At 44.4% G+C, this 27,333-nt stretch overlaps 1 protein-coding gene across 1 annotated transcript in view; it reads right to left on the minus strand.

The window, feature by feature from the left end:
• LOC138837674 (TSC22 domain family protein 2-like) overlaps window positions 1-26,402 on the minus strand; it is a 33,250-nt gene extending 6,848 nt beyond the window's left edge. Inside the window, exons 1-2 of the mRNA XM_070036624.1 lie at window positions 25,584-26,402; window positions 16,488-16,559 (exon numbers count right to left, since the gene is read on the minus strand). Of these exons, the coding sequence (XP_069892725.1) occupies window positions 16,488-16,559; window positions 25,584-26,362 (851 nt within the window). The 5' untranslated portion in view covers window positions 26,363-26,402. The remainder of the gene's footprint in view (window positions 1-16,487; window positions 16,560-25,583) is intronic.
• Window positions 26,403-27,333: the final 931 nt, after the last annotated feature.

A 27,333-nucleotide genomic window follows, 5' to 3' on the forward strand; every position in this document is an offset into this window, starting at 1 on the left:
TGAGCTTGTAAATTTACTTGAGTTTTAGGCACTCAATAGTCAAAGGTTAAAATTTTAATCCAGTTCTAAAACACATTAAAATAAAGTCTTTTTTTGAGATTTAAGTTTACAAGATTTATTAATCACAGACCTCCTAAGGACTGAAAATTAATAAAGCTCTTATTGATTCCCTATAGATTCGCAAAGTTTCATAGTTTATGGTAAAGTACTTTTTCTTTTTTTTTCCTTTGGTGGTACTGGGGTTTGAATTCAAGATTCCCTGCTTATTAGGCAGTACTCTACCACAGACTTCAGTACTAGAAAATATTCTTATTGGACTGTAGTAAAAATCTGCCAAAGGCCACTGAAATATAGCTAAAATTAATTTAATCCCTCTCACTATGCTAGTGAATAACTACTTTAGCATTACCTAATTCAAAAAGGGACTGTGACATAGGAAAAAGAAAATTGTGAATTAACATATTATGAAATCTAAAGGATTATAAGATTCTCTTTTCACCACATTAGAATTGTGGCTAAATAGGTACATTATCAGCAACAAAAAGATTTTAACTGCCAACCATTTTTTCCTTATTTGAACCTAGAGCCATTTCTTTGAACATTTCCAGGCAATAATCATCATGTAATTTAGACTAGTGAATGACAAAACATTTTACACATCAGTTCATAAAGTAACTTTTATGAATCAATTCTAAGTTGACCATAGACATGAGTCTGTAGATAAGACTCAGATATCTGATACACTATTCCTCACATTCTCTCTTTAGGCTTCTTCCTTTCTTGCCACGGGATTCACCTCTCTAATTCTTCCATAAATAACTTGTTGTTTTCAGCAAATGTTCTTGAGTTAAAGGCAGGAACTATGATCTCAAAAGATCTACTTATTCCAATACTCTGCATATAACTGATTAAACTACTCACAAAAGAGGAATACAATGTGCACAATTTAAGTGTAATTTTCTTTTCTTTTTTTGGGGGGGGGTCCAGTCATGGGGCCTGAACTCTGAGTCTGGGCACTGTCCCTCAGCTCTTCAGCTCAAGGCTAGCGCTCTACCACTTGAGCCACAGCACCACTTCGGCTTTTTTCTTCTTGCTTATGTGGTGCTGAGGAATAGAACCTGGGGCCTCAGGCATGCAAGGCAAGCGCTCTACCACTGAGCCACCTTCCCAGACCCTTAAGTGTAATTTTCTAATTACACTTTCTTCAGTATGGGCTGAAGTTATGTTGGGCTTATTATGCCTTAGACAAAGATCTAACTGGGGCTGGAAATGTGACTTAGTGGTAGCATGCTTGCCTATAGGATACATGAGGCCCTGGGTTTGATTCCTTAGTGCCACATAAACAAAATGATTGCTTTCTCCCTGATAAAGATAGGTTAATGAATAAATAAAAATTTCCCCTACTCCCACCCCCCATCCCCACTCCACTTCAGTGTTTTACTCACTGAGAAAGTACAGCAATTCCTTTGCTATGCTACAGTAGTTCCATATCCTGATCTAGGTGATACAAGTATTTTCTACTGCAAGGAACATCATGGAAGATGACCTTGACAAAGAGTTATCACACTGCAATCATGGATGTAGATCCAGGGGAAGAAACAAAAGAAACCAAATGCTCTCCTGAAGGCCAGACAAGGCCCAAGGATTATGGGATTGGTCAGATTTGACAGTGCTTGAAAGAGAACTCTCACAGCCGTGCCTTTAAGCATTCCTTATAAGTGAGCGGATATCCTCAGAATTCTGAGAATTCACTCATTACATTAGCCGACCAGGGCACAAATAAAGGTACTGCAAGAAGTCCTTGGGTCACCACTGGAATCAACAATAAGAAGTATGGAAGGTATCCTGTGATGTTACAATAGGCAAGGTCTCCTTATCCATTTCCAAAAGGCCTAGGAACTATGTGTTATATTACATATCTGGCTTGAAAACTGCACCCGTATTACAGAATAGGACCCTGTAAACACAGAATTAATTACCTATAGAATGCAGGTTCATTTTCTTCACAAAGTGGTAGCCTCGCCAATGTTCTTCTATGACTTAAGTGGCTGCTTCACGTTTTAAGAGTCTGTTACACAGGAAAGGTCTTATTGCATTCAGCTTTCCCTGACCCCTATCAGTTTAATCACAAGTCTACCTACTTACTAAATGTTCTACAGCTATCATCTCTCTCATCTCTTCTCAGATAACAGCTGGCTGTATACTTTCCTAGTTGAAATCCAACTTTTTTTTTTTTTTTTTGGTCGGTCCTGGGGCCTGAATTCTGGGCCTGGGCGCTGTCCCTCCACTCTTCAGCTCAAGGCCAGTGCTCTACCACCTGAGCCACAGCACCATTTCCGGCTTTTTCTGCTTTTGTGGTGCTGAGGAAATCAAACCCAGGGCCTCATGCATGCAAGGCAAGCGCTCTACCACTGAGCTACTTTCCCAAGCCCGAAACCCAACCTTTTAAACTGGTCATTATTAGTTGATTCATAAAGATACAAAGAGGGAAATAGAAGCAAGATGGCAAGGTAAACATTACCGAAGTGTTCGAATGCTGGATGACAAACGTGGAAGGAACACTGGAGAAAAATGCTGGGACAAGTCGTAAGAAGGAATGAACACTATTTTCCCTTCCAACTCACTCACAATTCTAAGGATTCAGTGAGAGTGTAGTGTCTGGTACCTGGCAAACATTTAACATGCTACCAATATATTTATAGTGACCAAAATCTAATATCACAAAACTACAAACACTCAATTGGGAGTAGTTTCATTTGATTCTTGTCTCTACTTGTACATAACAATTTGACCAAATTATGTGATACTGTATTCAACAGGGGTTTTAATATATTTAGAACAGTTACCAGAGGTTGAGGGTACAATGTCAAGTAAATATTCCAGAGTTAATAAGCTTACTATTTAGGACAAAAATATATGTTTCAGACATGGCAAGTGCTAAAATAGAATGGGATTTTACCGGGTATTTTGTGGGGCAAATAATGTCTAGGCAGGGGAAGTAGTAAGGGAAGTTCAGCGGCTGAATGAATACACACGCACACAGCCACCTTAGAAAACTCAAGCAAGAGCAGTCTCAAGGGGCAGCCTGGATCACAGGGTGCCTCGTGCTCAAACCTGACGTGTGGAGTGGCAGCCTCTCTGGGTAAAAGGCCAGCAAGAAGGCGGAATAGTGACCAGGTAGAGAGGAGCTGGGCAGACTGCTAGGCGGGCCGCATGGTGGCAGCGGAAAGGGACGCCTGACCTCAGGACATGCCTCGCTTGAGTACTACAGACTGGGAGCACTTGATGGCTGCCGAAAGCATTGCTTTCACTACAGTGAAGAATGTGAGCAGAGTCTGAGGACTCCAGAAACACTCTGTCAAGGCCTGTCAGTCGAGTGGTCTAGAAAATACAATCGGTTAGCTAAGGGGGAAAAGAAGGAAAGGAACATGTCAAGATATCAAAGTAGCAGGTGTCTGTCCAAAATCCAAAACCTGTATTGGGGGGGGGGGGCAGCTGTGGACACTACTGAGGGCCTCATGGATGAAGGCACTGACCTCATCACGTCTGAAGGGGCTGGGCCGTTCGGAGCGGGAGGAATCAGCTTGTACGCCTGTGCTCACACCCCCTCTACTTCTACCTCCCCTACTGCTGCCTCCCCTCGGGCCGGGACCCTGGATCCAAGCGACCGTCAACGGACACCTCCATGAGCCAAAAGAAACCCTTCCTTTCTTCAATTCTTTCCTCGGGTGTTTTGTCAGGGATGAAAGTGACTGGCACAGGGAACCAGGCCTCCGCCCAGTCTTCAGGTGGAATCCGGGGGAGCTGAGAGAAGCAGCATGCCGTCCAGCGGGACTGCAGAAAAGCAGGGTGCTGGTCAGAGTGGCAAGGTGAACAGCAGAAACGCCACTTGTGTGTTACACTCTGGCAAACTGCCATGCACTATGTCCATACCCTGAGACATCGTGTGATCCCGAGTTTAAAGTGACAGGCTAGTTTATCTGCTAGAGGAAAACTCGAGGCACCACAGCCCAGGTACTGCTGACTGGCTTTTTCACCAGTTTTACAGGAAGAATCTAGCGCGAAAACCAGGGCATTTTAACTTTGGATTTAGGCAGAAAAGGAGTGTGGTTGAAGACACTGGTGACGTGGACAGGCAAGCTGCCCTGTGGAACCCCGACCACTCAGGCTCAGGGAATAAAGGTGCAAGCTCCATCTGCAGGCTTTGCTTAGGGAAGAGTGGAGGCAAGGGCTCACACCGGGCTGTGTGTGGCAGCAGATCTGTGTGTTGTCCACAATGCCCATTTTACAAGAATGCAGAACGTGACAGTTGTGGGACCAGTGACACGTCTACCAAGATTTCAAAGGAGGACCAGGCAATTGTGTGGCAGGACTGGAATGTCTGCCTGCCAGTGGTCAGGCAGGGGGCAGGACAGAAGCACGGGGCTTCTGCCAAGCAACGTGACCGGCACCAAGCCAGTAACAGTTTGCCCATGCTCGCTGCCGCTGAGAAGGCAAGGGAGGGGCTGCCCACATTTCTGGAGTGCAAACCAGGCCACCGTACAGCAGATGCCAGGCGTGGAGCTACGGCATTTCAAGGTCTGCGCGACAAGGTCTTGCACCGGTTCCTCCTGTTTATGTCCCCATGCTTTCCCTTTAGGATAGGATGTTTACCCTGTGCCACTGTTAGGTCCCAAGTATGTAACTTCGTTTTGATTATTACAGAGGCTCATAAAAAGTCTTGAGTTTAGTCTCAGAATAATGCGACTGCTAAGTCTATGGGGGTTCATGGAGATGAACTAGCATACTTTGCATACTGAGATGGGCATGGGCTCTCAGGAGCCAGGAGCCGAGCGCTCAAGTTTGGATAGAATGTGCCTCCTAACGGGATCATGGGAGGAAACACTGGAGATGGACTGGAAGGCAGTCAGAACATAAGGGCACCCTGGTGAACCTATGCATAAATTCACAGCAAACAGGCTGAAGAGGCGGGGCCTAATTGGAGGAAGCCGGCCACTAGGGGTCACCCTTTGATGGGTGTGACCTTGTCTCTAGACCCTTCTGGTCCTACCTCTCCTGCACTTGCATCCTACAGTGGGGGCTACAAACTGAGGTCATGAGCATGCTCTTCTGTCAAGGACAAGCTGCCTCACTACAGCCTGCAAATACAGAAACGAGCTGACGCTGAGAGCCAACATAAACCCTTCCTCGCAAGCTACCGTTCAGACTTCTGTCACAGTGATTATGTGACACATCAGTATTTGCTTTTAATTTTTAGTACTTCAAAATTACTGAAAAGCTATCACAACTACAATTATTCACACACATACATGTATGTTTTGAAAAAATGTATGTGCATTTATGTGAGCACAGATAATTCTCTATGAAGTTGTACATTTTTAATTGCAGCGTAAAGGAAGAAAGCTGACACTTGGTCTGCAGACATTATCAATTTAACTGAAATAACAAATGCTTAGGTATGTGAATCGTGGCAGAGTTGTTCATCTTAACCCCATATGTGTCTGATCGGAGCCTTGTGCGGGTAGGCCAGCGCTCTACACTGCTTCTTTTTGAGACAAGGTCTTGCACCGCGGCTTGTCTGGCTTTGAGTGCAGTCTTCCTGCCTCTGCCTCCCACAGGCTGGGTAGCTGGGCACATCACACCCACTGTGAGCCATATTTAAAACACAGCATTTTATTACAAATACGTAAAAGCAGGAAAAGACTAAAAGGTTTGGGGCTCAACTGAGGAATAAAAATAAAACAATCAAAAGGATATGAACCTAAGTAATGCCCAGAAAAAAATTCATCTGCCCGAAAGAATAAAAATTTTGCCTGATGCTTTAGAAAGTAAGCATAAGTTTCTCAATGATTCAGAGAAAAGGGCAAATGGGAAATTCCCACAAAGCAATCAATAGGGAGTTTTACTATTTCCCATTACCTCAAGAAACATTTGGAGCTCAAGGGAGCTTTTAAAATGCCCTCTCGTGTTTGCTATTTCAGATTACAAATATTAAAAAGTGAGTTCCTTAAAGCTTACTTTTAATATAATGCTATCACATTTCTTATACTAAAACTTCTTAAAATGTGCATTTGCTTATATATAATTATGTATATAGTCATAGCCAGTAAGCATGCATAGAACTTATTTTCTAATGCAATAAATAGATAGTAAACAACTCACATTATAGGTTTTTGGCAAATGCTTTAAAAGGTGATGCTGTAATAGAGTGGCTCAATGTTAAGTTCAATGTGAATCAGATTTATGTATTCACATCTTTACAAAGTATAAAAATATCCTTTCTTATCTTTCAAGCTTTTCAGGGCTACTTTGCACACCAGCAGTCAGAAAGCCAAACTGGACTTTCAGTTCAGCCACTCAATGGCTATGACTTGAGCAAATTACTTAATCTCTGCTCAACTGCTCTTACATTCACTTTTTTCCTCTGTAAACTGAGGATCCTGGTTTTATCTACAGAATTATGACTTAATAGGAGGGGTCAAAAATATTTAGCATACTGACAGAATATTCAGTAGCAAATGAACGACTTTGTGGAGAAACCTAATTGATGCTGGTACACAAATTTAAAGTATGAAACTTCTAAAAACCCAGCCAGGTTCTGGTTTGTTCTGCTTACTAAATGAGTATGGGTCAGTGGAATCAATGTTCTTGATAGAAATTTTGAGTCACACCCTGGGTGTCTAGTAAGACTTACCCCTCTGAACACACAACATTCTGTAGCAATATTAACATGTTTCAAATTGTGACAAATGTTCTCAACAAACGTACACAAAGCTGAAGAGACTAAACAATCCTTCCCCAAGTTCCACAAAGCTCATAACCCAGAATTGCCCTTAACTTCTAACTATGGACATTTATATTTAGGAAAATTAAGTTAAAAGGAAAGTATACAGGATAAAAAACAACTAATTAACTGTATTCCTTCCAGACTTCAACTGGTCACAATTATTAATGAATACAAAGTTATAAAATGCTATCCCAGAAAAAATTAGAACCTTATTCAAAAGACACGAGTAAGTGTGAGTGTGCCAGGGAGACATGAACAAATCTCTGGTTAAGGGTCAAACTGGATACGCACGGCCTGCTTAGGTGGCCCACAACTTTTGGGATTTTTGTAAAAGAACTTCAAGAAGTTTTGGTAGACTTGCAAAATAAGTACACCATACCTTAGCAAGAATATTAATTCTACAACTGTATGACTCTAAAGGTAACGTAGCCCTGACTTTTCTCCATTTGCAAATGAAATGGTTTTTAACCTGAGCTAAACTAAAAGTCAGCTCCTTCAATATATTTTATAAAAACAAAGCAAAAAAATAACAAAATGCAAAAAACAAATTAATTTTTTCCTAAGCAGAATTTCTGAGAAGAATTTCCAAGACATGAAAAAATTATACTGACTTCTACTATAATATTTTCATGTGATACTAGCATCTGTGGTATTATCAATATGAAATTGAGAAAAGTTTTGGCTTTTTAGAAACGTCTAGAAGATATCTTTTATCAAGAAAGCAAAATCTTCAAAAAGCAATAAATAAATTAAAACAATGGTTTATAAATAAAATGGATTTTTTTAAAGGAAAGACTTTTCAAATATCTTCTGATATGTTGTAAGCATCTACAGCAGATGTGACAGCAGTATGTAAATATTCCACTGTAATAGAAACTTGCATTCTTAAACTGGTGTATTTATTAAACACCACTGCAGATAGGGCCTTGAGTCTTGTGACCCTGAAAAGATGACATCATCCAAGTATTTAAAATTATACCTTCTAATTTATATTCCATACTCTTAATACACGTGCTCATTTGTTCATAGAAAGTCATCTCAAGACAATAACATCAGGTATAACACATAAAATCTAATCCATTAAGTCTTACCAATGTATGACCTGATGAGACACTCTTGTGCACAACATTCAGTCCTTAGAGGCTAGAATAACCCTCCAACCATTTGAGGGATCACAACTTTTAAACTTTCGGCTTTCGATCATTATTATGTCACATTCCTCCTCCGATGCTGAATTCTAAAAAAAATTCTAGCAAAGAGTTTAAGTAAATAAGTGTTTTAATCAAATAGTCTTTAAAAATCTTTTATAGCAAAATTTTATGTTTTACCATGATTACACAATTGATATTTTATACTTTATTTAATGTAAAATATTTCCATATTTGGTCTGGATACTTCAAACTTTAAACTTCACCAAGGCCTTTCAAGCCATCAGGAATACTTATCCGTGAAGAGTCAAGTAGAAATGGAACCAATTACAGGTTTAAGATTATGATCCAGAAATGATTACTGAACACCATATAACCTGGCATAGACAGTTTTATAGTCCTATAAAATGGCATTTCCGATCTATTGTTTGGTCCACCTCCACGTTTGAGTTTCTAGACTCTAGCACAGATGGCTGGATCTACATGGATCATTCAAATGCTTAAGACAGCATTCCGATTTTATTCCTATATTAACAAGAAGTCTCTCTACTACCCAATTATTAATGTTGATGGAAAAAAATGTTTGTACTTTATGTAACAGACCTAATCCATCTTATTCAGCAGTGGTCCTACTTTCGTGAATATGGGAACTGAAGAAAACTGGCAGGAGGAAGGTCTAGTAGTGGCAAAAATAAGAATGTCATCACTTTCTAAAGAAAGCTTTCAACTGTACATCTATTTCAATTCCTGAAGAATAACATCATTTTTTGCCTGACAAGAATGTGTACCAGTTGCCAGTAAGCCACAGAAAAGGGAACCCTCGTGGGGATACAGTTTTACCTAAATAAAATGATACAATGGGTCAAGGAAAGAAAGAGGTCTCACTGCAAAGGGGAAGTATGCACAAAGCTACAGGAAACGCAAGGGCACAGCCCTGAAAATGCATGAGCTAGATAGACAAAGGACAGATCTGTGACTTCTAGTGGAACTTTTCTATGGGGATTTACACATCTTTCCAAATGTAATCTCACAACACATTTGACTTCAATAAGAATCATGTTTTTTTTAATAAGCATGGCCTTATAGTAAAAATCACCCGGTGAAGGCAAAAATCCATATGGTAGAAAAATGTTTGAAAGTTGTGGTTATTTCATGAACACATTACCAAAGGTTTCTAGAAAGACTTTATACAACTATGATCTATCCATCAGAATAGCAAATTATTTCCTAATGTTTATTTTTGATGATTACTTCTTTGTGGGACATATCGCATAAGAAGATACTGTATGTGCTTGTGTACTAGAGGAAACATGCATAGGGAGTAAAGTAAATGCCTTCTAAAAGACTCAGCAGTAGCACTGATGACCCATTTGTCTTCAAAGATTTAATCAACTGGTTACTGAAAGGGCAACTGCTAGATCCTCTGGGCTTGTCAACAAATCACACTGTTGTGATAGATACCTGGAAAGCCCTTAGGAGACAAGATTTAAGCCAGCCAAATAAAGCACCTTCTATGCTACACACACACACACACACACACACACACACACACACACACACACACACACACACACACACTACACACACACACCTTTAAAGGTGTATACATTATACAAATGTATGGCAAATCTGCCAATTCTCACACACACACACACACACACACACACCCCTTTAAAGGTGTGTACATTATACAAATGTATGGTAAACTGCCAATTCACACACACACACACACACACACACACACACACACACACACACACACCTTTAAAGGTGTGTACATTATACAAATGTATGGTAAATCTGCCAATTCTTATTAAAAGCCTAAAATGCGACAAACTAAAGTGATGATTTACAATTCCAAGTAATTATGTGAAAAGTGACATGCTATTCTCGGCCTTTTTAGAAGAAGTTACTGGGGACTGAACATGCAGGGGCTCACCACTGCTAGGCAAGAGTTCTACCACTGAGCTATACCCTAGCATGGTACTTGTTATTAATGGCTTAGTTTGACACAAAATTTCATTTTCAAGTATAAACCTTTCTTCCTTCATTTCCTCCTTCTTTTTACTAGGTCTGAGACTGGTACAGCTTTTGCTCATTGGCTAGTACTCTACCAACTGAGCCACACCTCCTACTCCACTTCCTTCTAAAGAAATAATAAAACCCTAAAAATTCTGTAAGACTGTCCACTAATCTTTAGCCATATTTTTCCAATGGTGTTCAAGAATATTCATTATACTATTGAGAAATCCTGTGATTAAAAATGCTTACTTCTTGAAGGGTTGACACACATTTTTTTTAGGTGAACAAAGTGAGAACAATCCTACATGTCCCCAATATTTATATACTTTTGCTCTACATATTATGTATTAGAAAAATGATCTTAGGGATATTCAAGATTTAAAAAAATCCATCTAAATGTACCCAGTGGAATAATACTGGAAAGGCAGTGTATCCCAAGAAAAAATTTATATTCCAAGAAAGAATTAAAATATCAATCTTTCTAGGGTTTTTTTTTCTTTTCATTTGCAATGGTGGGGGTTGAACCTATGGGCTTGCACATGCTAGGCAAGTGCTTGACCACTAAGCTACACCCTAACCCTCTATACACACGCATAGATGTATGTATATAGTATTTTAACATATGGCACATTATATCAAATGAACCAACTGGTGGGAAGACATCTGAAACAGTCTACCCAGTTTCTAACTTAAAGTTCTTGAATTTTTTTTGTGACAGTTAACACTCTCAATCATGTGACAATACATCCACCAGTTTTTCCATAGCAAAACTCTGATCATTAAAAGCTGCTGAATTTTACTAATCTTGTTTCTGTCAGTCCTTACTTACAGGAGCTGACAGACAGTTTTCTTTGTGCCAGTACCCTGGTCGGAATTCAGCGCCTACTTGGCTTGCTTGCTTGCTCTTGGCTGGTACTCCATCACAGGAGTCACACCTCCAGCCTGGCATTTTGCTAGTTAACTAGAGATAGTCTCATGAACTTTTCTTTCTGTGCTGGCTTTGAACCTTGATCATCTGATCTCAGCCCTATGATTACAGACATCAGCCATCAGCACCCTTCAACTTAAGCTGAGTCAAATAATATCTAATTTTGGTAACTTTCTTGTTTAATTTTAAGGCTTTAGTCAGGACCACTTAAAATGACAATAGGCAAATCCCTTTAAATCAAGTGTCTATAGTACAGTTTATTTCCAAAGACAAGAGTCATCCTTTAATGTCCATGGAAAACTGGTTCCAGTATATCCTGGGGTATGAAAATCCACAGACGTTCAAGCTGTTTGTTAATCGGCCTTTGCAAATAACCTATGTATATTCTCTTGTATACTTCAAATAATCTTAGCGCAATGTAAATAAATACCTGTTACACTGCATTGTTTAGGTAGTAATAACAAAGTCTCTACACAGTCAGTACACACGCAACCTTCCTTTTTTTCTCTCTGCCCCTCTCATGGTGGGGAAGGAACCCAAGGCCCTACATATGCGAATATCCCTTAATGTCAGCTCCAACTTTAAAGGAGAAAGGATTCTGGGCACTAGTGGCTCACACTTGTAACCCTAACTACTCAGAGGGCTGAGATGTCAGCCCGGCAGATAAATCCAAGACATTCGTGAATGAGAGAGTATTTCTACTGAGGCTGTCAGAATCCAAGGGTGTGGAACCTGAAGGCTGGAAGGTTGACCAAATTTAGAACACAAAAAAACATGAAAATACTTCACTGAAATCTCCAGGTATCTTATGGAACACTGCAGGGATGGATCTCCAAGAGTTTTATGTGGCCTACGGTAAAATCCAACCACTCATATTCACTCACTACAGTTGGAGAACAACTTCATAACCATACATTATAGCTTTTAAAGATTAAGGTCAGTTGGGCGCTGGTGGCTCCAGGCCTATAATCTGGCTGCCCTGGGGCTGAAATCTGAGAATCATGGTATAACGTCAGCCAGGGCAAAAGCTCAAAGTAGAGATATGGCTCAAGTGGTAGAGTGCCAGCCATGAATGAAAAAGCCAAGAGAGCAGAATGCTCTTAGTTCAAGGCCCCCGCAATGGAATTCAGATCAACTACAATGTAGAACCATACAGATGACTGTCTCACATAATACTGAGTGAAAGGGGCCAGATACAAAATAAATGGTAAGACTATGTACAGAAAACACTTAAAAAGGTTAGGACAGGGAAAGGAGAGGTCATGAAGGAGGTTCACAGTACCCAACACTGTTTATACAGGTGTTTTATGAAGGGTGTTTCTGATATTAGCTACATTTCATTTTGTTTCAACATTCCAAAATTGGATTAACCACATTATGGAACATGCCGTATGATTCAGGTTAATAAGTACTTGTTAATGATGGACCTACACTTTCTTAGAGAATGAGCAAAGCAAATTAGTTCCCATTATTTATGGTACTTAATAGTTTATTTTTCCACTTCTCGCTTTAAACAATCAAATCTGTGAGAGGGAAGAAAGGGAGAGTGACAGAAAGTGATTGTAATACACTGTATACGATACATGGAAATGTCACAATGAAACTCCTCCCTTATATAACTAATGTGTACTAATAATCTCAGAGGAATCAATAATACAAAATGCTGTACGTTTTTTCCTAACAAAATATTTAGGTTATCTAAGAATATGTTTTTTTAATCCAATAATTTTCTTGTACCTATATGTATATATACTTGGCTTATATCACAGTAATATTCAAACTAGAGGCAATCATATCTAAGTAAATACTGTAATTGTTTAACAAAATATTTAGTAAAAGACTTAGCAAAAACTAATACATTCATTTCAATAACCCCTGTCTATTATTACTTTATTGATTTGTGTAAATACTTCCCATTAAGAACTAGTAGATTCAAGAGGATGGTGCACCTAACCAATGTTCTTACTTAACTACATTCATGCAATTTCTTCATGAAGACAAAGGCACACAATGCTTTGATTAATAAGGTACATTCCTAGGCTATCTGATTCCTGCCTTTATTTAAAGGATTGTCTGCAGTAACTTACTGATCTGATATTTTGGAGAAGTAAAATTGATAAAATGAAAAACTCCTAATGAGAGCCTGATTAAGATACATTTCTTAATTAATCCTATAGATTGAATGATCCCACAAAGCCAAGAATTAAGGCTGGGAATGTGGCTTAGTGGTAGAGCACTTGCCTAGCATGCATGAAGCCCTTGGTTCGAGTCCTCAGTACCACATAAACAGAAAAGGCTGGAAATGGAGCTATGGCTCAAGTGGTAGAGCGCTAGCCTTGAGCAGAAGAAGCTCAGGGACACTGCTTAGGCCCTGAGTTTTTGTTTTTTTGTTTTTTTAAAAGCAAGAAATTATCTTTGGAAAGCTTTAAAAGCACTATTCTATGATGCTAATATACCTAAGCTATAACTAAAAGTTCACTTCACAGTGAAATAACCTAGAAATCCAGTATCTTAAACTATATTGCTGCTTTTAATAGCCAAGGAAGGCCTCCTTATCTGTAAGGGGGATTGTGTTTGAGCTGTCAGTATCTATGCTCCTTGTTTCACTGATTCTGAGCACTCTGCAAATGACAAAACAGGCATAATGACACTGACAGAAGATCGAAAGAAAGGCTGAAGAGCAGCTTTAATTCTAACACAATAACTGAGGACAGCACTGGGTATTTCCAGGGCAGACTATCAGAGTACAGGCAGGAGGCCCTGTTGTCCTAGGGCTCCTTAACTGGATAGTTCTGGTTTAGGAAGGAAACAAACTTTTTAAGTCGACACAGGCAAGCACAGGTACTCCTATTTGGATGGTAAAGATACTCTGCTGAGCTGGAAGAGTCTGCTGTCTTTCACAGAAGGCCAAGCCAGGAATCCTCGGACACCCACAGCGTGTTCAATGAAAACTGCATGCTGTGAAAAAGCTGCCTGACTAAGCCAGGGACCAGGCTCAGCACTTGTCATCCTAGCTACTACTCAAAAAGCTGAAACCCAGAAGGTTCAAAGCTAGCCCAAGCAGAAAAGCCTGTGGGGGTCTCCAACATCATCAGCCAAAAGCCAAGCTGGAGGCAGGGCCCAAGCAGTAGAGTACAAACTGAGAAGAATAAGGTTCTGAGTTTAAATTCCGGTATTGGTAAAAATTAAAACAAAAAAAAGCTTGCACCTCCACTGAAAAGTATTCTAAAATTTCCTAACTAAGAGCCTTGTGGTAACTGGTAATACTGACAGACAAATGTATACCTCTAAGTACACAAGGAACTTACAGCCTCCTAAATTCTAAGTTCTATGTAATAACAGAATTGCTCCTGTAAAAAAAAAAAAATACTCATTTGGCAAATTAGCAGGAAAAATTGTGAACTTCCAAGTCAAAAATGAACAGAGTAGTTTGGTGAGACACAAAACAAGCAAGCAGAGGTGTATTTAATGTTGTTGTTTTTTTTAAAAGCAACACAAATTTCAACCTGTTTGTAATGAATATAAAGTGACACAATACTTCCTTCGCTGATACACATATTAATTACAAGTTATTTTCCAACCAAAGGTTCAGATTGCTTAAAGCCAGACACGGCTTCTCTTCTTAACTGAAAGTAAGCTAGATGAAAAGTTAGCAATTAAGCCAGTCACCTGGAACCTAGATATCAAGAAGGCCAACTTATACTAAAGAATGGCTGATCTAGAATACTAAGTTCTTATTATATTCTGGCATGAACACATTACAGGTAAGTACTCAGTAACTTTGGCCTATACCACAGGCCCAAGAAACTGTTTTCAACTTGCCTCACTTCTTTGGTATCTTGAAGCTCATGGAAGGAAGCTATGAGAAATAAATTAAAACATACTGAAGCTGCCTTCAGAGTGTTCTTAAATTAAAATACACTGACGCTACCTTCAGAGTGTTATTCTTTTCTCTCTTCTACAAAAAGTATAAAGTAACCCCCCCAACACAGTTATTTGATGAAATATTTGAATTCTAAATTTTCATGTTTCATGCCATAACTTTACAATTTATATTACTTTAGTCAAACTACTTAAAATTAATTCTATAAAAAGTACTATAAATTTTAAAACTTCGCATTCTAAAAGACGACTGCTAAAAAAAAAACACCATTATTGGGGGCTGGGAAGGTGGCTCAAGTGGTAGAGCGCTAGCCTTGAGCTGAAGAGCTGAGGGACAGCACCCAGGCCCAGAGTTCAGGCCCCAAGACCGACCAAAAAGCAAAACAAAACAAAACAAAAAAAACCCCACCATTATTTTGTTAACTAAGGAACACACCACCTAAAAGATACTTTGTTTAACCGTATCTTTAGACAGCACACACAAGCAAGACATTTTAACATTCCTAGGCAATGGAGTTCCATGTCTTAATGTGACAATGTACATGCATTCTGGAATACTCTTTTTCTTACAGAAGAGATGAAGTTGAGTCTATAGGTGTTATCCAAAACTATGCCAGAAGATACAAATGCGTTGCCAGGCAGTTAAAAGAATCTAACAAGCTTTGTGTGAATTTTAAAAATAATCTGAGTTTAACTTCTATAGTCAAACACAGAACGATGGAGTGCTAGTACTTAGCAAAGTAACTGAACAGAACATACACTACTTAAAATGTGTGTTAAGCAGAAAGATAAACCAAAGTATTTTTTTTACCAAAAATTAACTCCAAGATTTTGGTGTGTGTGTGTGTGTGTGTGTGTGTGTGTGTGTGTGTGTGTGTGTGTGTGTGTGTGTGTGTGTGTGTGTGTGTGTGTGTGTGTGTGTGTGTGTGTGTGTGTGTGTGTGTGTGTGTGTGTGTGTGTGTGTGTGTGTGTGTGTGTGTGTGTGTGTGTGTGTGTGTGTGTGTGCCGCACACCAGTACTGGGGTTTGAATTAAAGGCCTCGCTTGGCTTTTTTGCCCAAGGCTGGTGTTCTACCATTTGAACCACAGCTGCACTTCTGGTTTTACATTGGTTAACTGGAGATAAGACTCTCAGGGACTTTTCTGTCCAGGCTGGCGACTGCAATGCTTAGGTCTCAGCATCCTGAAGAGAGGATTGAGAGGATTATAGGAATCAGCCACCAGTGCTTGGCCTTTATTCTATAGTTTTAAAAGTAAAAAATAGAATCTATAAGATAGCTCTGAAAGAAAACTTTTAATAATGTAAATCTAGTCAACTGTAGCAAACACACTGGGTGATAAAATCTCGTCAAAAATTAACGACTATTTCTCATCTTGTCTCAACTTTTAAATTTGAGTTATTTTTCTTTTACACAGAAATCACATAAACAGAAAAGAATTAAAGCGAGTGTGGTTAATTTTACACTTCTGCATTAAAAATACACTAGGTAAATAGCTATTTCATATCAGTAGAATATGTAAATATCCTTCAGGAAATATAGTTAAGAAAATATGTTGATATTCTATGTAAAATATAGATTGTCCTTTTGGTTTATTTTGCTGCTTTTCCCATGCTAGGTATCATGTGGTTTTTCCCCCTTAAAATAACAAAGCTCAGTCTTATGCAAAGCAATTCATGCATACACTTTTGCATGTATGCATTCCATATTAAGTATTCATACCTATCCCAGAGGCTCTTTGATTCCTGAAACGTGTTCAAATGGAACGCTTGGTAGAAAGCAGTTGAAGGATTCCTGTGAGATCCAAGAATCAAATGGAAATGAGATTGAAAATGTACAGTAAAATTACTTTTATAATGGAAGTTTATATTTTAATACAATATAACTGATTTAATAAAGGCGAGACTCTGTAAAAGTGCTTAACACAACACTTGGAAGGAAATTAAAAATATACAACATCCAATAGACACCAATAAGCGAAAACTAAAGTTCTAAAAGAGTATCAGATAAAATCCTAGCATCAATTTTGTATATATACACACAGCTTATCAATACATTGTGTTAGAACACTTTTAAAAATACCTGTTTAGTGGTTTAACAAAGCTGTTGTAAAAAGCTATACTATCAAGGAAGATTTGCTCAAAGTGATAAGAGTTTTATAATGAACCATGATGGGTTCTTTCCTGTACAGAGGCTTTCTAGTTTCTTCCACGAGTACAATGTCCCCTGTGAAAGGGGAAAGCCTGTTCACCAGAATGACCACACATTTCTTTTTTTTAATTCAGGCCCTGGGTGGGCACTGTCCCGAGCTTTTGTGCTCAAGGCTAGCACTCTACCACTTCAGTCACAACTCTACTTCTAGCTTTTTGTGTGTCATGTACTTACTTTTCCTGCCGAGGCTGGCTTCAAACCATGACCCTCAGATTTCAACCTCCTGAGAGCGAGCACTGTAAGCACGAGCCACCCATGCTGGGTGGGTGTGTTCCCTTTCTGCCAACCCTAAGAACAATTCCCAAGAGCTAACACCACTGAATCCTGACTAATTGCTAATCTGGACAAGCTTTCAGTATACAACTCAGGAGTAGTTTCTCCAGAAACTAAATACAAAACACAATAAACACCACCACCACCACAACCCTAAGCCCCAAACTTGGGGGAGTGAAGAGTGACAAAATATACTCATTACCTGACTTACATAACTGTGTAACCCCAATAAAAGAAAGAAAAACAAACCAACCCAAACCTCAGGGCCTCCCATTTACTACTAGGCAGGACCAGGCCTCAACCTCTTGGGCTAGTTATTTTAAGATTCAGAGCCTGGGACCCTAACTTACACTTCCCACTGTCTTCTGTTCAGTCTTGTGAACTTTGTCTCTTCCTCTTCCACCGGTTTTAAACATCAATCTTCCAAGAGGTATAAGATCACAGACAAGAGCCACTGAACCTCAAAGCCCAGTTCAAGGAACAAAACTTTTGACCAGCTTGCTTCCCAATAGTTTTCTCTCCTCTTCAGCTTAGATCTATAGCCTCCCTGACCACCAACTGAAACTTCCAGGAAGCTGACCAATACTTTCGTATCACTTTAATCATCCTTGACCTGTGCTATGCTTTAGCCAAATAGCAGTAAACTAATACATGCTCATTCCTCACCAGGTAAAAGTTTACTGAAATAACGTGTCAATGATTATCAAGACAACACGCAAGAATTCCAATTTTGAAACTTACACTGTGACAATTTTCTTTTTTGTCAGTAATGAGGCTTGAACTCTGGGCCTGGGTACTGTCCCTCAGCTCTTCAGCTCAAAAAAGCACTCTAACCACTTGAGCCACAGAGCCACCTCCGATTTTCTGGTGGTTTATTGGAGATAAGGGTCTCACAGCCTTTCCTGCCCAGGCTGGCTTTGAACTGTGATCCTCAGACCTGAGCCTCCTGAGTAGCTAGGATTATAGGCATGAGCCACTGGTGCACGGCCACTGAGAATTTTTTAAAGTTCAGTTTCTAGGAACTCATTTTAAAAAGGCATTTTTCATTCTGAACAGTAGATACATCTTAGGTATCCCAGAAAAGGCTCAGAACCAGAGTATCAACCAAGTAGCTGTTTGTAAGTGTTCTTTAATCATGTCTGCTCATTGCTTTTCCTCCTCTAATTACTTTCTAGCTTTTTAACCCTTTCTTAAGACTTTTATCTTAACTAGGTCTAAGGACTCAAAGGGACTTTAGTAGCACCTACCAATAACAAAGCTTAGAAGGTTTCCAACTTTTCTATTTAACATTCCAAATCCTCAAGATACATTTGTAAAGTAACTTTTTTCCCAGTAACTTATTTCACTGCACGCAAAAATAGTCTGCAAAAAATCAAATGAAAGTCAAATAAACCAACTGAAAAATCAATTTGACTTTTTATTTAAATCAGGCTTAAGCTAGAGGTGTGGCTCAAGTGGCAGAATACCTACCCAGCAAGAGCAATTATGAGTTCAATCTCCAGTATGGTCCTTATCCAGGACCATATAGTAACTAGTTTGATGGCTTCAAAGGTCTGTTTAGACACTTCAAGTTCAAATGGAATGAGTCAAAGACGAAGGTAGTAAATAGAAAATAATATAGTAAACCTGGAAGTTATTTTCTGTCTGGAATTATTAAAGTGATGACTTATTTGAAACTAAGTATATTTAAAAGGATTACATTTTTTGAATGAAAAAAAAAACTTCATTTCCTAACTTTGTAAACACGAATACTTAATTTGAAATTAATCATCAACCCCCCAGGCGCTGGTGGCTCACGCCTGTAATCCTAGCTACTCAGGAGGCTGAGATCTGAGGATTGCGGTTCAAAGCTACCCCAGGCAGGAGAGACTGTGAGACTCCTTTCTCCAATAAAAAACCCACCAGAAAACCGGAAGTGGCGCTGTAGCTCAAGTGGTAGAGCACTCACCTTGAGCTGAAGAGCTGAGGGACAGCGCCCAGGCCCAGAGTTCAAGCCCCACGGCCAACCAAAAAAAAAAAATAAATAAATCATCAACCAAATAAATTGGTTTCAAGTGAAGTCATATGACTTGCAATGAAATTCAGGGGTTTTGTTGTTGTTGTGTTGTTTTTTGGTGTTAAAATCTGTTTCTTGTAAGCCAAATGTAAAGTGAAAAAAAGAACAGCTGGGCGCTGGTGGCTCATGCCTGTCATCCTAGCTACTCAGGAGGCTGAGATCTGAGGATCCTGGTTCAAAGCAGCCCAGGCAAGGAAGTCCTTGATACTCTAATCTCCAATAAACTGCCAGAAAACTGGAAGTGGCGCTGTGGCTCAAGTGGTAGAGCGCTCGCCTTGAGCTGAAGAGCTGAGGGAGAGCGCCCAGGCCCAGAGTTCAGGACCCACAACCAACAACAACAACAAAAGATATATGTAGTCATCAGTAAACCTTGGGGGAGTGAAAAAAAACTGAAAAAAAAAAAAAAACCACAAGAAATGAATGTAATAGTCTTTAAATATGTCAGATTACAAAGTTCACAAATCATTTTCCCACATATACTCCAAATAAAGAAAACATTTAGTTATACAATCTGAGAATTATGGAAATTTTAGGGTCTAGATTCTAAGGATAAAAAATTTAGTTTTATGAGAAATTTGGAGCAGAGGATTTAGCCCAGTAGAAAAGCACCTGACTAACAGTGTTAGACCCTGGGTTGATACCCAGCTGAATAAATAACAAGTTTTATTCATTTCTAGGATATTTCAACTAGATGTAGTTTACAAATTAGGAAAGTTGTATAGCAAAAATCACCAATGAGTAGTTTCAAAGTATTCTAAAGGAGTTAAGTCTAAAAACATTAGCCAATTAAGAACTTCAAGGGAGTATAGGAAAAAAGAGCCATTTGTGTTTGTAAACACTAATGGGTATGATCAGAGACTAGAGCTTTAGGACATAAAAACTGAGGGAATTAAGAGGCCAAGGAAAAACTGTTAATAGATTATGTCACGGTTACATTCTAGGATACCTGAATTTTTTGTGTGCTGGTTCTGAGACTTGAACTCAGAGCCCCCTTCCCTTGTGTGGCATTCTCACTCAAGGCTGGTGCTAACACTGGAGCACCAGTGGTTCACTGGAGAACCCTGGCAGCCCCAGCTGCTCCAAACTGAGATTCTCAGATCTCAGCCTCCTGAGTAGCTATGGAGACAGGTGTGAGCCACCAGCGCTGGTCAGTTTCTAACAGCTTAGTTTATGTTAATATAAGCCAGTGAAGCAATTCTTAGAATAAAGATTTTATACTACTTTATTGCAGCCACCTAAATGAAAATGCTATTTTCCTATTATTTGAGGACATTTTTAAAAACCACTTAAAATATATTCTTTACTACCTAATTTTATTATTTTTCTAATTTTATAATAAAGCCTGTCATATAAATTTCATGGAACATGGAAGTAGTCTATCAGGAAGTGACAAAAAGCATGTAATACGTCTACTTGCTTTAACAAGATCGTAACTTTAATAGGAAAGGATGAGGACAAAAGCCCCAAACACATACTTATGCCCTATACTTCAAAACTAAATGAAAAAAGAAGATACATGAATCTTAAACTCAATAAACACCTCTTTCACTGTATCAAAACAGAACTTAAGAGATCTAAGTAGAGGGCTGGGAAGGTGGCTCCGTGGTAGAGCACTTGCCTTGCATGCATGAGCCCCTGGGTTCAATTCCTCAGCACCACATAAGAAAAAAGCCGGAAGTGGCGCTGTGGCTCAAGTGGTAGAGTGCTAGCCTTGAGCTGAAGAGCTGAGGGACAGCGCCCAGGCCCAGAGTTCAGGCCCCACAACCGGACCCCAAAAAAAAAAAAAAAAAAGAGAGAGAGAACTAAGTAGAGGGGCTGGGAAGGTGGCTCAGTGGTAGAGGGCTTGCCTTGCATGCCTGAGGCCCTGGGTTCGATTCCTCAGCACCACATAAGCAAAAAGAAAAAAGCTGGAAGTGGCGCTGTGGCTCAAGTGGTAGAGCACTAGCCTTGAGCTGAAGAGCTGAGGGATAGCGCCCAGGCCCAGCGTTCAGGCCCCACGACCGGACCCCCCTCCCCGGCAAAAAAGAGATCTAAGTAGAAATCAGGGCAATACAGTAAGATCAGTAAAGGCCATCTCCAATATTATCTGGCATTACAAAGGATTAAAAATATTCTTGTGTGTGTGTGTGTGTGTGTGTGTGTGTGTGTGTGTGTGTGTGTGTGTTTTAACTGTGTTCTTGTCTTTTCTTTTTGGTACTGGGGATGGAACCCAGGATAAGCTTGAACTCTGGGCCTGAGCACTGTCCCTCAGCTCTTCAGTTCAAGGCTAGTGCTCTACCACTTGAGCCACAGCGCCACTTCCAGTTGTTTGGTAGTTTATTGGAAATTAGAGTCTCACGGACTTTCCTGCCCGGGCTGGCTTTGAACCCCCATCCTCACATCTCAGCCTCCTGGGTAGCTAGGATAACAGGCGTGAGCCACCCGCACCCGGCTCCTAAAAGTATTCTTTAGATAAATTAACTTCCTTCCCCCGTTACTGTCTACCAAGTAATAAAGCAAAACCTCTCGCTCTGGGAACATAAAACAAAACCAAAAAGCACTAGCTGGCTCTGGGGTGGAGAATGTATTAGCCTATGCCATGGGATTGAATGCTCAGAGCCTCAGTTTCCTTAATCCATTAAAAAATGAGTAAGAAAACTTGCTTAGACTGTTGAGAAGATCATACACGAGACCCAACAGAAGCTTGGGTTGTGTTTAACATAGGGTCATAGCTTCAAGTTGTGCTGCGTGCTTGAATTTCGATCTCAGTGTACCAAACTAGTGCATTCCGTGGAATGAGAATTTTGGAGACTCAAGCTTCCCCTAAAAACAACTGTATCACAGGACTGTAATTTAAAACACAATAGTCACTAAAGAGAGCACTGATATGACTGTTAGATAGCTAACACCTTAAAACAAAAGCTTCAATCAACACCCATAATGCAACCACACAAGTGTATCTAAGTCCTTCACTAATTCCTGCCAATCCAATCACTGTTCAAACGGAACACACTCTCACTCAAGCTGCTTTCCCCTCAGCTTGGAAACTACGGCACCAGAGATCCTTTTCAGATCCAGTTGAAGAGTTAACTTCAGACATAATGTGCTAATTCTGAGGGCAGAATTAGCCCTAGGTGGCTGGGAGGGAAGAGTCCAATTTACTCTGCTTCATAGATTGATTTTTCTTTTGTGACATGGTAGGTACCAATAAATCCAGTATCATACCGTACCAGTTCCAAATCAGGGCCATCTAAATTCTTGAAGAATGAACAGACTGGTGTTAACATTTATTCTCAGGGTTTGGACTACATATGTACCCCCACTCCTAGTCTTATTATAAAGTGACTTCTCATCAAGATGACTTAGCTCAAGATTTGTGAATTTATGTTCTTTCCCCCTAAAGAAAAAACATCAAGTGTTACTAATTACTTGGATCCTGGAAACATAGCTCAGATGGTAGAGTTGCTTGCCTAACAACTGTGGGTTCAATCCCCAGTACCAAAATAAATAAGTAAATAAATTACTTGGAATATGTATTATCCACATATATAGATCCCTTTTTGAAAAATACACAAACTATAGACTACACTCACTAATCCACAAAAATTTCAACAGTATGTATGCTTTTGAAGATAGAAGGCCAAGCTCTTTCTGATGTCAGGGGCTTTGGGAAATCTCTCTGGATATATCTACATCTATATATAATTTCTTTTACTTGGAGCCAATGTTTATAACCAAAGTATATTTCAGTAATTAAGCACCAATGATGAATGTACTATGTTATCAATTTTTATACAAAATGTTACACATGCATGTGCTTTGTACTGTGATTATCAACTTCTTGGTAGAAACATTCAAAGTTTATAAGTATAAGGTGGTATTCTCGTGTGTGAGTTACATGTTAACTATAACACTGGAAGCACAAAATTGCTTCCATGATTAAATGTAAGCTTCTAAGAGGACACTTCAAGTAAGAATTGTCGTATAGGGAAAAATAAATGCATGTTTACTGCATGCAGTTAAGATTTTCATGTAACATAGCTCTAAAAAAGTACCTATTACAGTAGTAGTGACAGTTCTGCTCCCTGATGTATCTTTACATTTAAATATCAATTTAAATGTCAAGTAAAAAATAGAACTCCATGTGTGTGTAATGTATGCACAGTGCACACACCATGCATGATTTATACCTGCGTAATTTGTAGAGTGTAATTTATATTTGCAGTACACACCAGGCACACCACTTAGAATCACCAGTAATCATTAGGAAACTACACTAATAGAGCCCTTTACAAGATGTAGAGTTCCATGCAACTGAGGGATCCTTTCAGTAAGATTTTCAACAGTCAGTTGGGCAGCAGTTGACAGTTGACAATTGCAGCCATTCATAGGAGGAGTTCCTGGAATGTGTCTACAGGTCACATTGGTCAGTTATCTATGGAAAGCAATCTAAACTGTACTCCTTTTAGGGCCAGAAACATTTTCTACCTCCTCCAATTTGCATACAGTAATAGCTGTTCAATGTGAAGGTAGTTTGAGCAAATTTTGTCCAAGTAATGAACAAAATATTCACTATTTGTAATGAATATCCATCTGTTTACAAAAAAAATCAGTTACTAACCATAGACTTCTCTAGTGAAAAGTAATATCCAAGAGTCAGAAGGCAATGGTAATCGAAACCATCAGCACTTCTGGATTTCTGTAGCAACTGAATCTGACAACCTGTTTACAAAATTTAAGTCCTAAGTACTAAAAGCCTCTCCAAGCTGTTTTATTTTAGGATCTGGATGCGTGTAAAGAAAGAAACCCTAGGTCACGTTAAAATTAAGATTTCTAGTTCGCACTATTTTTCCAAAAGTAGTCATGTTAAGTTAAACATAAGCCTAGAGCACGCCACGTGCTCAAGTGTGGAACCTTAGGGTGCCTTCTCTTTACACAAATGCTTTCCATTTAAAAAAGCAACAAACACCATTTCTACTCAACGGAGTCGTTCCTTCACCAGGTGTGTTGGTCCAATGGTTAAAAACGTCAAAATGTGTAAGATTACATCTTGGAACCTAACGTAGAAGCCGTAACGAGAGCTAGAAAAGCCAATCGGGTCAGCACGGCAGGTTTACGGACGGAGGGTGGCGGGAGCAGGCCCCGTTCCGCACTAGAGCCCCGGCGCGGGGCTGTGCGGTGCCATCTGCAGCTCAGGCCTCCGCGGCTGAGACTACAGTAAGAGAAACTGAGGCACCGTCCGAGCGACGTCCTCACGAGCAGGTTCAGGGCCGACCTGCCCGGGCCGTGCTGTGCGCTCTGCCTGCCGGCGGGAGCTGCGGGGCCGCCGTCGGCGGGCGGCGTGCGGGGCGGGCCGGGGGAAGCCGGGTCAGCCCCGCGGGCCCTGGGAGGGGCGGCCGGGCTGCCCAGCGCGGGCCGGCGGGCGCCAGTGTCCGGCCCGTGGCTCCGAGGGGCGGGCGGGTCTGCCCGGTCCTCGCCCGCGGGCCCGGCCGGACGCGGGGCGGAGCGGGGCGGGCGACCGCCGCCTCCCGGGGCTCCCCGCTCCCCGCGCCCCGCTCCCCGCTCCCCGCTCCCCGCTCCCCGCTCCCCGCCGGCCCCGGCCCCGCTCCCCGCCAGCCCCGGCCCCGCTCCCCGCCAGCCCCGGCCCCGCTCCCCGCCGGCCCCGCTCCCCGCCAGCCCCGGCCCCGCTCCCCGCTCCCCGCCAGCCCCGGCCCCGCTCCCCGCCAGCCCCGGCCCCGCTCCCCGCTCCCCGCTCCCCGCCGGCCCCGGCCCCGCTCCCCGCTCCCCGCCGGCCCCGCTCCCCGCTCCCCGCCGGCCCCGCTCCCCGCTCCCCGCCAGCCCCGGCCCCGCTCCCCGCCAGCCCCGGCCCCGCTCCCCGCCAGCCCCGGCCCCGCTCCCCGCTCCCCGCCGGCCCCGCTCCCCGCTCCCGGCCCCGCTCCCCGCTCCCGGCCCCGCTCCCCGCTCCCGGCCCCGCTCCCCGCTCCCCGCTCCCCGCTCCCCGCCGGCCCCGCTCCCCGCTCCCCGCTCCCCGCCGGCCCCGCTCCCCGCCGGCCCCGCTCCCCGCCGGCCCCGCTCCCCGCCGGCCCCGCTCCCCGCCGGCCCCGCTCCCCGCCGGCCCCGCTCCCCGCCGGCCCCGCTCCCCGCCGGCCCCGCTCCCCGGCCCTCGGCTCCCGGCCCGGCCCCGCTCCCGGCCCCGCTCCCCGCCGGCCCCGCTCCCCGCCGGCCCCGCTCCCGGCCCCGCTCCCCGCCGGCCCCGCTCCCGGCCCCGCTCCCCGCTCCCGGCCCCGCGGCGCGCCTACCTGTCCTCGTCGCCGTCCGCCGGCCCGGCCAGGCCGAGCTCCGGGCCGGCCAGGCTGCTCCCGGGCGCGCGCGGCGGGGCGTCGGCCGCGCCCTCGGCCGGCGGCGCGGGCGGGGGCTGAGGTAGGGGTTCCGACTTCCGCCGCGCGTCGTCCGCCGGCCCCGCCGGGGGCCGCGTGTGGAACCGGGCGGCGTCGGCGGGCGGCAGGCTGCAGGGCGCGCCGCGGGCGCCGGCCGCCGCCCCGGGCTCCGCGGGCCCCGCCGCGCCGCCGTCCGCGCCGGGCCCCGAGCCCGCGGTGGCGCCCAGGCCGCTGTCGCGCTCGGCGGGCGGCTCGGCGGCGCCGGCGGGGCGGAGGCCGTCGGCGGGCCGGGCGGGCGCGCCGCCCTCCGCCTCGCGCTCGTAGAACTCCACGCACGTCCAGCGGCCGCGGCGGAACGGCTCCCCGCTGCCGTGGTCCAGCTTGATCACGCGGAAGCGCGAGCCGCAGGCGGCGGCGGCGGCGGCGGGGCCCGGGGGGCCCGGGGCGCCCGGGGCGGCCGGCGTCTCCGCCTCGCCCGCCTGGCTGAGCGTCTCCTCCGACGAGCTGCGCGCGCACGCCGCCTCGGGGCCGTCGTCGGAGGCGCGGGACGCGTCCAGGATCTCGGAGGACACGTCCTCGGTGCGCGACTCGTCGGGGTCGTCCAGGCTCTCCGTGTCCTCGGCCGCGCCGGGCGCCGCCGCCGCCGTGGTCACGCTGGTGATCTGGAAGCAGCTCTTCTTCTTGGCCGGCATCTTGGACATGGCGCGCGGCGCGGCGGCGGCGGCGCGGGGCCGGCCGGGCTCAGGCGCGGCGGCGGCGGCGGCGGCGGGCGCGGGCCGCGGGCCGGCGCATCCCCGGCGCGGCGGCGGCCGGGGCTCGGGCGGCTCGCGGCGCCGCGCCCCGCGCCCTGGCCCGCGGCCTCCCGCCCGGCTCTAGGCGGAGCGCGGCCGCGGGGCCATGCCGGCCGGCGGCGGAGGCCCGGGCCGCCCTCGGGGCCGCCCTCGCGGCGGGCGGCGGCGGCGGCGCGGGCTCGCTCCGGGCGCCGGCTCGCAGGCCTGAGGAAACCGAGTCGCCGCGCGCTCCCCTCGGCCGAGCTGGGCCGCGCGGGCCGCCGGGGACGCCGGGAGGAGCGCTCGCAGCCGGGAGCCCGCAGCTCGCAGCCCGCAGCCGCCGCTGACTGAAATGCCGCCGCGGCCGCCCGCGCCGCCCGCGCCGCCCGCCGCCGCCGCCGCCGCCGCCGCCGCCGCCCGCCGGCCGGCCGCGCCGTGACGCGCCGGCGTCGTGACGTCAGCGCCCCGCCCCGCCGGCGGCCGCGCGGAGCGTGCGCGCGGGGGCGTGGTGGGGGCGGGGCGGGGCGGGGCGCCCTGCCGATTCCGAGTCCACGCGCGGGCGGCCGGCCCGGCCCTCGGCCCCGCTCCCGGGAGCCGCCGGACGACGTCGGGGGAAGGTGGAGACTCGACGGCCGCCGCGGCCCGCGGCCCCGCGCGGGCGCGCTCCGAGAGCGGCCCGGACCCGGCCTGGAGGCCGCGGCGCGGCGCCGTCGATCGCGGCCGGCCGGGGCTCGGCGGCTGCGGCTCCCGCCCGCGGCCCGCACGACCGCCCGGTGGAACGCGGACTCGCAGCGCGGCCGCGGGGGGCGCCCGGCCCCGGGGATGGGGATGACCGCGCCCCCGGCCCCGGGGATGGGGATGACCGCGCCCCCGGCCCCCGGGGATGGGGATGGGGATGACCG

Source organism: Dipodomys merriami, unplaced genomic scaffold (genome assembly GCF_024711535.1).
Source record: "Dipodomys merriami isolate MVZ:Mamm:240054 unplaced genomic scaffold, mDipMer1.0.p SCAF_273, whole genome shotgun sequence".
Taxonomy (NCBI): Eukaryota; Metazoa; Chordata; class Mammalia; order Rodentia; family Heteromyidae; genus Dipodomys; species Dipodomys merriami.